The sequence below is a fragment of the Ischnura elegans genome, chromosome 4 (assembly GCF_921293095.1).
Source record: "Ischnura elegans chromosome 4, ioIscEleg1.1, whole genome shotgun sequence".
In the NCBI taxonomy this organism is placed as follows: domain Eukaryota; kingdom Metazoa; phylum Arthropoda; class Insecta; order Odonata; family Coenagrionidae; genus Ischnura; species Ischnura elegans.
In genome coordinates this window covers 6,157,301-6,169,598 of record NC_060249.1, presented here as the reverse complement: position 1 = coordinate 6,169,598, position 12,298 = coordinate 6,157,301, and the positions used below count along the sequence as shown (strand labels likewise).

The 12,298-nt window shown below is 37.9% G+C and overlaps 1 protein-coding gene across 1 annotated transcript in view; it reads right to left on the bottom strand.

Moving 5' to 3' along the window:
* Positions 1-12,298, bottom strand: part of LOC124157024 (alpha-soluble NSF attachment protein) — a 57,882-nt gene extending 45,584 nt beyond the window's left edge. The window contains exons 1-2 of the mRNA XM_046531490.1: positions 12,087-12,298; positions 4,182-4,378 (exon numbers count right to left, since the gene is read on the bottom strand). Of these exons, the coding sequence (XP_046387446.1) occupies positions 4,182-4,378; positions 12,087-12,178 (289 nt within the window). The 5' untranslated portion in view covers positions 12,179-12,298. The remainder of the gene's footprint in view (positions 1-4,181; positions 4,379-12,086) is intronic.

Genomic DNA, 12,298 nt, shown 5'->3' with positions numbered 1-12,298 from the left:
ATAGCGCAATTTCGATTAGCGCAATTTCGATATAGCGCAAATTCGTTCCTCGGGGAAACATTGCAACGCAGTGAAGCCTAATCACAAATCTTAAACGCTCTCATGATAAAACGTGAACTTGCGCTAAGTACACACAAAATTGCTATCATTTTACGCATATTAATATTATTGCTTGCCTCAAATCTTCTTTTTTGTTTATTATTAATCGAAATCCGTTGCTGTGCAATGGCCAAAAGTATTGCTTGTCATTAGGTCCAGATAGCCGGCCTACCGAAGTAATTTATCTTGTCTCCTGAGCAGAGTGATAATAGTTAATTTAGATCATTAATTAAGCGTGGGGCTAGTGGAAATGAGTTTTTTTTAAGCAATACTGTTTGAGACGTAATTTTTACCGTCATAGGTTATCGGGCGATTGACTTCCAGGTAGAGGGTCTACGCTAAAGCCGTCAAGGTCATCGGATTTTCACGGGGGAGAAATGGAGCGGTGGCCGAGTTGCGTATGAATGGCATCAACACGTAAAAGGGTCGGCTATAGAGTCTCAAACACAATGGCTTCGTTCCCTCCCCGCAGTCGTAGGCCCTCTGCGTCTCAGGAATACAGTTCAGCAGTAGAGGGTGATTTCGATAGAGCCATACAGAGTAAAATCCAAGAGAAAATGGCAAAAAATAGGAATGCGGGTAGAAAAATCGAGAATTTATCAAGTAAAACCATAAGCCTAGAAGAAAAATTGAAAGAGGTCAATTGCTTTGAAAATGGAGAGCGTCAAAGCAATATTGCGCGGAAGTTTAAACGCACGATGCCTTATTCTGAATAAATACGAAGTTAAAACATCAGTGACCTCAGCTGCACCAACTTTAACCATGCGGTCTACACATACGGAAAGTTCATAGTGAATCAGTACAAAAAGACGAGAGTGACAATCGCTCAGAGACATTTAGTGAAAGCTCCGGTTGGTTCCAGTATTTAAACGGCAAGCAGGTATTTTCAGTGCGGCGATATCAGGTGAATCTGCAAGTGTCGATAACGCAGTCACCGCAACATTTTCTGATGAACTCCAAGCTGTGACTGAAAGTGGCTCCTTTCCCCCTCGACTAGTTTTTAGTGTTGACGAGACGATATTCTTTTGGAAAAGAATGCATTCTCGTTCATTCATTTTCAGGGAAGGAAAACCTGGGTCAGGTTTCAGGGCATTTAAAGACTGTTTCACGTAGCTGCTAATGACTCGTAGGACTTCAAATTAAAATGATTTAACATTCATAAACTCCACTAGCTATGAAATGGCGTTCAAAGTAGCATTTTCTTGTTATTTCAATGAGCGACAAAAGGGCCTGGGTGACACACAATAGTTGTTTTTAGACTGGTCTGAAAAATCGTCAACTGCCGGCAATGCATTACGAACCCCTGAGATAGCAGATGTTAGCCCACCCGCACGATAGGAGCGAATTTCAAAAGCACATAAGAATTTTTTTAACGTGAATAAAAGTATTGGAAAGCTTGCATACTATCTTTAAAGATATTTTAAACTATAAACAGTTATATAAATTATGTTTTCTAAGGCTATTTATGGGAATATATATGTTTTAGAGGAAATTCAATATCCAAGACCTGTGCCACCAGGAACGCATCCCTATCTTCCCAATGTTAAAACGCTCTCGTATAACGCAAATTCGTACAGCGCAAAGACCCCAAGGAACGCATCCCTTGCGCTATACGAGACATGGGTGTATATTTATCACTCAACAAATGATATATTTAATGTATTTTACTATTTTGTTACCATATGTATCCAGCTAGAAAGAGTGCATTTAAGATTCCAATTAGAAAGTTGTTATTTTTGGAAAGTAAGTTTCTTTTATTTGCATTACGTTCATGTGAATAAAGTTTTTTGTGACACATTTTTTGATATGTTGTTCAATTACTTCCCCTCTTCAAAGGCACAATTTGTACCAGGAAATATCAGAGCCGTGCATTCTCTGCTAACTGCCCAACTGGCTGCCGACTGGATCCCTTGCAAAAGTGTGAATTGAAGGCGTGACAGTACCAGATATGTGTTCGAATCACACCTTAGACAGATTTTTGTTGCTTAGTCAGCCAGTTTCCCACCAGTTTGCAATTTGACAGAGAATGCAGGACTCTAGGAAACATGTACTCAAGTATGTTTGGCCACTTTCAGTAAGGTTTTGATTGTATTAGGTCAATTTATGGTCATTATTTAGGCGAAAGAAGACATGTTTCTATTAAAACCAAACAGTAGGACAGCTTCCAGCCCTAACACTGGTGCAGCATCAATGCAACCTGCAACACAAATTTAGGGTTGAGATACAAGGCAAGTGATTTATGAGACAAACACAATAAATCCCATGTTAGACAGGGATATTAAAATAAAGGTTACCAAAAGGGATTGAAATTGTTTAGTATCAAAGTAAAAATGTGGTAAAAATATTGATTAAAAATAGACATGATCACTATTCTCATCATACTCAGATGAGTGGTTAAAATTGTCATATGACAAAAGGTTCAAAAAAAATTAAGAATTATACAAACAAAACAAGATTCCTATTCGTGCCACGTGACCTCATTTCAAAAGCAAACACAGAGAATGCATTTCAATAATATGAGTTCAAACTGAATTGCCTTGGCAGAGTGATATTTTCCATTTCATTGAGAGATAAACACTGCAACACTCAATTGAGGTTTGCTGCCAGACAACACGTGCATGATTATTACAGAAAGCATGAGGATTTCAAGGATTAATTGAAAAATTTCTTCAGATTTATAGAACTTTATATAAACCCTAATGTCTTAGATGACTAGAAAATTTTATGCTGAAAATATATTACTTGCTTCATGCCGAGAAAATTTTTTGAAAAAAGAAAACTATAATGTAACATATAATTTGTTATACTTAGTGGAAGGTCTAAGAAACACAATCAGAATCGTGAGAAGCGGATATTTTTGCTTATAACATTTTTTTCTATCAAAGCAGGCAAAAAGCCAAATTATATTCTTAAAAGTAGAAGTGATAACTTAAATATTAATGGAAAAACATTAGCTAGATAAACACATTGCCTCTTGTTAATGTTTGAAGTTTTATAGAACCATATTTTCAACCAAGTTTTCAAAATTATTTTCAGAAATGATGGTTTAGAAATTTTTCAATGTCTCTGAGGATGTTTTTCAATTAATTTATAAAGCCTTTGTGCTTTCTTTGATAAATCAGCATAGTTTCATAGGAATTGGATGAAATGGGACAATTTACTTTCCTCTTGAGATATAAGTGCACCCACGGACCAAAGTCTTTCATAAACAGCAGTTTTAGTCCAACTTCTAATGGCTGTGAAAATGAAATTAAAAAAAGATCGAAGAAAATTTTTACACTGTTTCATGACCACATCAAAGGATGAGAAATACAAAGTCTCATCAAAATCTGAGTAAGTGGCTGTGGCTGACAAAGAATGACTCAAATGTAAAAAAACATGAGACTATGACCACAAAAAAGATCTATTTCTAAAAATTAAGCATGAAAACAGGGTAATTAAGTGAATCAAGCACGAATGTCCACAAATGGATTACGGCACACACAGAGGAGACAAGATGCATGAAGAGGGCACATCCTGATCACCACCAAACAATGATATGAAGCAAACCTTCACATTTACATATCATAGAATAAACATGGAATGACTACACTCTGCTCCAAATATGTTTTTGTGAGTGAGGGCATGAGGCAAAAGCAAGTACAGACAGGTGCCCTTAGTGCGAGCCCACACCTTGTCATCAGTAGCCAATGAGAGCAGGGGGAGAGAGACACACTTGGGAGGGAACTTCCAAAAGTGCATACATGACACACTCAATTAGGTAAGGATTAAAAGTAGGTGTTTGCTCTTATTTCAAGTCCTGCACCCAAAATACACACAAGGAGTGGCCCATTTCCCACTGGAACCCTGAGTGTATAGTATAGATTTAGAAGAGTAACGGGAAGGTTAGACAACACAGTGCCAGTAAACTCACTAAGTTTACATGCCTTAGAGTGACAGAATGCCCCATACTACACATGTGCTGTCATCTGAAATGGGAGAGTCACAACTCGGCAACCTTCCCCAACATCCCTTCCACTTTGGCCAAGGCTACAAAAAGATACTTGGATTTGGAGAGTGGTGAGCTCCAATGCAATGCTAACCATTGGGATCCGACTTCTTGTAGCAGTTGGCTGCATCCACATACGACGTGGCAGCATCATGCCGCGAACCAGCCTTGGCGTGCAAGGCAGCAGCTTCGCAGAAGGCATTGCCAGCAGCTGCCCATTTCTTGCCCATCTTGAACGTGTTGGCAGCCCGCTGATAGCACTCGATGGCATCCTCCACTTTGGCTGAGCCCCTGCGTGAGTGTATAACGCATACAGCCAATAAGACAATTGTGCAGCCCACCTTGTTATACAAATGGACTTCTGACAATGCAGAATGGGAGGATTTCAAAAGACAGGCAAAACCAACACACTGACATGACACTTTTGCAGCATCCATTTATAGGGCACCAATAAAAGAGGAGTCTAAGACAGCTTAAAGAAAATACCCCATAAAATAAACATACTACCAGCACCCAACTGAGGATTTCATTCACTTCTGTATTACATATTAACAATCACATGAAAAATAACAGGGTCAATACCTATTCCTAGTTGCCTATATGTCCTCCAAAATATCAATGTATGCTTATCTGAATCACATTTAATAATTGCAGCTTCCTGAACAGCAACATTTTATAATTTCCTTCAGGAAAAAATACTGTAAAAAGAAGGGGGAAGAGTACAAGACCTATTTATCCCATGTTCATTCCTTCAAACTATTTACTAAAGTCCCTCCACAAATACCTCCCCCATATGGTCCCTTCACACCAAAACAGGAGAAAAGTCCAATTGAAAATTTTCACCTAGTCAATAAAGGAAGGAAAACTTCTGTATAATAGGAGGGAACACTCAAAATTAGAAATTGGATTTAGTTATTTTAAACCAAAAAGATATGAATGAAAAACACACATGCCAAATTTCAGAGCTCAAATTCGATTTTTAACTGAGATAAGTGGCTTCATAAGTCTGCTAGGAGCTTTGGCCACGCCCACGACGCGAAACGTATTTCTATTGGCTGACGTCGTGTGACGTGTGAACCTCATGAATGCCACGGAAGTAACTCTTGAAGAAGCCGTAAACACATTGGGTTCGTGGAAATAGTGGCCAAAAGTATATCATCATGGTGAAACAAAACGTTAATTATCTTCTGGCTGATTCTCGAAATGTATTGACATTACCAACCAAGGCTCTGAACAATTTTTTTGTCCCAAAATGAATCATTTAATTGAAATGAAACTTCTTAAGATGAAATTTTTACAGTTTTGAGGGAGACAGTAATCATGGCAATTATAGTGGATGCTTTAATTTGTGGACATACCATCGTAAAATCCTTTAGATATTAATGGTTTTTAGTTTCCGGATGTAAACTATGAAATCAATTTTTTTTAATGCTATAGTTATAGCTGTTTTCTTGCTCTCTGAAGTGAGGAAGCTCGGGGTTCTCTCTGTTTCTTTTAGGATTAGCATTCAACTTTAGTTGGAACAGCATTTTTAAAGCAGAGGCCTCGCTTTGGTCAACTGTGCTCCTGATAATTCTTCAAGTCAGTTTCGTACTATAAAAAATGGTAAACAGTTGTCATCAAAATGACGGAGGAACTCAGAGATGGGGATTTTTACATGAAAATATCCATTAGTTCCCTTATATTTACATGTGAGTTACATGTACAGTCACTTTCAAAAGTTTTAGGACAGTTTGTGGCACCAATTATGCTTCTAAAGGAAATTTAGTATCCTATACTCCTTTCGTAGTTTTCTGCTATGCTCCACTAACATTCTGCTTGTGTGTGAATATATAAATATATTCACTCAAAGGGATAAATTAATTTATACTGCAGAAGTATCATTTTGCTTCTATTTATGCAGGATGTAATGATTATTTCGTTAGCACTTACTGCATACTTGAACCGGTTTTCACTCTAACTTTTTATGATACTTATTTTTTGAGTAATTTTATGTTACCGAGGCGGCCAAGTGGCCATCGATTTGAGCTGCGCTAGTGAAGGCTTAAGGATCGGGACTGCCTTTCATATTTTTTTTCAGCTTGTTCTCTCGTTTTCTTTCTTGTTTACAGGTTTTTTGTATTCGTAATTTCACTGCCATTGCTAATATGCTTTCATTGAAGCAAATGCAATTTTTTTTAATTAAGAAAAAAATGGTGGATAAAATCCTGACATCAGCATTAACGTCCAGTTTGAAGTTTGGCGAAAGGAGTCACACATTACAGTGAAACCTCGATATAACGACACCCCACGGTGCGCTAATAAACACTCGCTATAGCGAATTGTCGCTTTACCGGAGGTGGAGCATATAATAGCCAATATAGCTGTTGCGAACAGATATACAGGAACAGGAAATGTGCGGCGACAGATAAACATCTATCCGATAAACGTAAGCATAAATCCGGACGAAAGGCGATGTTTTTTTGCATCACTAAATTTCCTTACTCAAATTACGACTAACTATTCAAACAATTTATAAGCGCCGCACTGAATAAAAATCATGCAAAGCATTGTTTCGTCATCATTATATTTATCGAACGACAGTTTACCAAATAAATTTGAGACTGAGCACTCCATTAACTTCATTTCTAACAGATCGCTAGCAATTACAGAGGTTAAGGAGTCTTGATGAAAGTCTTCCGGCGGTGAAACCCTCGCTATGGCGAGAGCCAACGCCGAAAGGGTCTCGTAAAAACGAATTTTTTAACACGCTTATTATAGGGTCAATTGACGGTGCATCGGCTATCTCTCGTAATAGCGGGGGTCTCGCTATAGCCCGTACTCGCTTTAACGAGGTTCCACTGTACATTGTATAATTTGACACTTATTCTTTTTCGTTGATGATAGTTCAAACTATTTTCTAGTATTCATTCAGTACGCATTTGCCTTTGGTTTCTCTGTTTTGTTGTAAGATTAGAAAAGTTAAAAAAAAATAAAATTTATTGTTTACTATTTGTGCTTCTATTTATAAATCTGGCAGCACCATAACTCAAATGTGCTTATTTCTGCTTGTTGTAAGTAATACGATATCGTAGTATTTCCTGTAGTACAAATTTGTGATTATGATATATTACTTTGTACTATTTGACACAACACCAGGTTAGCGTCAAAGACCCTTTTCGTTACAGTAGTAGGCTTTTAATGTGCAAGATAGAAACAAAGAGTGAAAACCGGGGAAAATATGTAGTGAATGCACAAAAAATAATCATTAAATCCAACATAATGATATATTTGCAATTAAAAAGTAAAATTTCCTGTTGAGCGTGTATGTATTTAAGCACATACGAAATTTTGCGATGAGTGGCCAAAGACAACAAAAGGAGTAATGGAAACTAAATCCCATTGAGAAGCAGAAGAGACATACATTACAATGGCCCTCACAAATTCTATAACAGCCCATCTCTGAAGGAGTATGCTGTCTCCGTACAGCGTCATACCACCGCCTTCCTCGGTCTGGGTCATTTGGCACAACAAAAAAATACTTTTCTTGTGTTTAACGAGAGGTAGATTCACATTAGGTACACAACAGTACACGTTAGGTTTCCTCCCACTCATTAAAAATTCTCTGTTTCATCTACCATTTATTTATGCTCGAAATAACGCCTATGATAATGCACTCCTTATGCAAGCAATGCGGATATCATGAGGTTCACACGTCATCAATATGGCGTCGCCCAAGAAATACGTTTTTGGTGCGGAATTCAAGTTGAAACTTCAAACTCTTCCAGGGGCGAAATTATTCAGCGCTCAATGGTAAAATTTGGTGAGAGACTTTCTTACACCCACTGCTTTATAAATAAAGCCTAATATTTGGCAGTGTAACCCCTTCCATTGGGTTACTTAGATTCCCAAAACTAGAAATCTTGGAGCTGCAGAAAACCACCAATCATTAAAGGAAGAATGTTAGACTTGATGCACTGTTATTTCCTAAGATGCATATACATAGATACGTTTACATAATTATTACATGAGGCTAGTCAATGCTCCCAGTGAATATGTTAAGGTCACTCTTCTTTCGACGCTCACAGAGTGAGGAAGGGCTCTCGCTCTCTGCGCTGAGCTCTAAGTTGTGCGTTGTTCAATATTGTGAAAAGTAAAATGTCATACAACAGATGCCATTTTAACATTTACTCAGTGCTTTACAGTGCAGTACAGGAAGTGAAAAGTTTCAAAATTAAAAAAAAAAACAATTTTAATAAGAGAAAAATTAATTTGAATTCTGAAAATGGGTCAAATGACTAGTGCTGTGTTCGAGTCTCAACTCGCATGCGAGATGAGACTTTAATTTCTCAACACCATCGGGACGAGACTCGGCACGAGACTCGGCACGGTGAGAGTCTTGCCTGGATCGAGAGTATTAACGAGACCAGAGAAGTCTCGCACCATCAAGATTTCTCGACACCAGTTGATACTCCCCGTCAATTAAAGTGAAAGACTTATGGCACAATAGACTAGGCCGTATTAATAGAAGGGGTCTTCGAATGATGAATCTACGATACAGTGAGAAAGTATGCAGTCCGTGTATGAGAGGAAAAGCAACTAGAATTCCATTTAAGCCAGAACGGCATCCAAGATTTCGCAGAATTGGTGAACTGCTACCCAGCGATGTAGGAGGATATGTGAATCCACCAACAGATAATGGTGAGAGATTCTACCATACATGACTTTTCTCATTTGTGTGTAGTGTTTCTACTAAAATCCAAGTCAGAAGCTTCTGTCAATTTAATGAACTTTATACGGCAGCTGGAGACTGTACGAGGTGAATGTGTGAGCAAAATAAGATGTGATTATGGAGGCGAGTATCATTCAAATGAACTGACAGATTTTTGCACACAAAAGGGAATTAGGTTACAGTACACCCTAAATTACTCTCCTCAAATCAATGGCGTTGCAGAAAGGTTGAACCGAACGCTCCAAGACAAAGTTAGGACCCTTCTAGCAGAAACAAACCTTCCGAAAGCACTATGGGGAGAAGCAATTAGGTGTGCTGCATATCAACTTAACCGATCACCCACTAGTGCACTTAATAGACAAATTCCAGGTAAAATATATCTTGGCAGACTAGATATTGAAAAATTGAGAATATTTGGGTCCAAGGCATGGGCATACAAGCAACCCAAATGTGACAAAATAGAAACTCGAGCAAGAGAAGTCAGAATGGTTGGGTATCATCCATGTGGCTATAGACTGTGGGATCCTGTGACCAATGAAATAGTAGTTTCTGGGGATGAGCACTTTAATGGAAGCAATATATTATTCAAAGGTCAAGAAGAGGAAAATGAGGACACAATATGTGAAGACAAAAGTCATGAAAAGGAACAGCCTGTGGAATCTGAAATTGAAGACAAGGAAGAGGAAAATTTGTATCAAGGAAAGGAAAGAACACAAATTCCTAAATCCAAGAGATTTGAAGTTTATGAACTTTATACTACTTTCCCCCTATGTGCACATGATCCCAAGACTTATGACAAAGCAGTAAAATGGGACAAGAATGGCATGTTGACATTAACAACAATAAATTAAAGATTGACATATTTTTAAGGTTTTATGACGAAATTCACGGCTTTTTCCAGGTTTTTTCACAGTATACGAAATTCACGGCTTATTCACGGTTTTAAGGTTTTCAAGGTTAAAAAGGAACCTTGGTCGTTCTGCTTCCCGCTGCTGCAAGTGAGGTGACCTTGGGGCGAGGCTCTGAGCACTGATACGTTGCAGGATGCTAGCAGGTAGCTGAGTACCATGCTAGCTGGTAGCGCTTGGCTTAAATAAGGATTATTAATACCCTATCAAACGAAGGAAACTTTCTGACCTTAGCCAGTTTTAATAAGTGATTATTAAGACATGTTTCCCTGAGCTCTGTGCCTCATGCATGCATTGGTAACCTCTGACGATGTTAAACTCCTATCTACTCGAATAGAAACTAGGTCCCTGTGACGTCACGTGGAGTGGCATCCCATGGGCGCCAATCTGGCCTTTTTCAAATGAGGATAAAATTGACCATTGCCATTCGTCTAAACCGGTATTTCTAAAACCAAATAATTTGTATATTATGAATACACTAATGGTGGGTAACGAATCACAATCAATGCATTTTGTTTTCTTTGATGAAGGAAACTACCCTATTGTTTGTCTGGGCAACAGACAATATTAAGAATATAAACTTCATTTATGTGTGTCAACAGGAAATAATGGAAAATGGGAGGAAGTTACACACTTGACATGAAGAAGAAAGACCAATACCTGGAACTCAAACATTTCATTCCATGAACAAGTAATGAATTAATAATAAAGAAGTGTTCAACAGAAACGACCAGTGAAGTGCATGAAACAAATATTCCTAAAAAAATGTCTCTTGAAGAAATTAAAGTTTTTTTGACTTGCGTCTATGGTGGTATGCGGTGCTTAGGTTGTGTCATGAGAGTGAATGTAGCCTCACAGGAAGTTTTGGTCAGTTCCTACCTCCCAAAGGGTCATCACCATCACATGTGTATCCTCACCAGACAGAAATTCTTAATATTCCAAGTGAACAAGTTCTTGCTAAGGTCGATCCACATACTGCGACTGGACAAACTTACACAATAACAGCTTCAAACACAATGGGTTCAGAAGAAGCACTTAAGAAGACTTACTAGTTTTTGATTTTATATTTTTGTTAGTGTTGTATAGAGCATTAAAATTTTATTCTTCTATCTGCCAATGTCTATACATAAATGCTAAGTTTTTCCATTAAATGTGAAGTATGATGTTTTCATGATGAATTTGTACTCCTGTTCCCAAAGCCATCCCAAAATGAAATTTATAGCTAAGGTAGAATGATGTAACTGGTTTACATATTTATTCCCAATAATATTTAAGGTGTGACCTAGGAATAAAAAATCGGTATTTTAAATCTAGGACGCAAGGGAAAATTTTGTTTGTTCAGTTATGTTTGCAACCCTGCTGTATGAATTTCGTGCATCTCTGAGGGCTAAAATTTTGTGTACGGGTACAATTTCATGTGCTTTAACTTCCTACCAAATGTCAAGAAAATCTGAGAAGGTCGGGAAGGGAGCTGTGATGATTTGACATGGAATGACCCCTTGTTCGAATGTTAGTAACACATGAAAAACACACGACAATGATATTAACTTGATTTTTGTACCATAAAGTCGTCACACAATAATATCCGTGAGTTCACTACTGTGTGTGAACTCACGGATACTGGTGATGGTAACTTTCGTTTTCATAGTATGTAATGCAAAAATGGTCGATCGAACCAAGGAGCAGAATTTCCTGCTGTGGCTTGGTACATAAAAATACTCAAAAAGTCGGATGCAGTGGTATATGGGGCGAAGTATTGTTCATTTTTCTTAACGATGGATGCAACTGGAATAAAGGAAATAAGAATCTTTATCTATGATAGTGAACATCACACGTCGTGTGGCATTGGTTGAGTTGAAGTGGAATGGACCCTAGGGGTTCTTAGACGTAATATGTCACGACCGAACACTTTCATTAAAAGATGGAGAAATTTACGGTGAAACCCATTTCTAACTCTGGCTATGAACGCACACGTAAAAAACGATCGTGTACTTCGGCCGCTGTTAGTTAGAGATTCCAGCTAAATACCATTTAAGCAGTTGACTGATTTCCATGGATGGTAAACGTAGAAACAATTCATGCTCAAACGGAATACTTGAGGATACAATCTACACTTAAATCATCCTGAACTTTTAAGCAGAGACAAAATGACAAATACCCCATGACCACCAATATGTAATGACTCAGATCATGTGTGGAATAATAGTAGAGGGAACAGATAGCTGACAGAATACATTATTAATGAACAACGTAACGCACTATTAACTCGAAATAGCTAACTTTCGAATTGAAGACTAGCTAGATGAATTATTTACAATGTCATGAGAGCAAAAACCAAGAACCTTGCGTGCAAATAAATATTTAATATGTTTCTACTAACCCAAAGAGAGACCCAAAAAAACCTTTGGAAGAATGGAGCTTCTTCTCTGCCTCAGCCATTAATTGCATGGCTTTATGCTCGTTATCAGCCATTTCTGAAGGAAATTTTTAATTACGTCCCAGAAACTTGATCTAATTCCTTATTGACAAATTGTTACGACTGTTACTCAACAGAGGCGGTGAATTCGCTGCACTGACCTGCCACCTACAGGC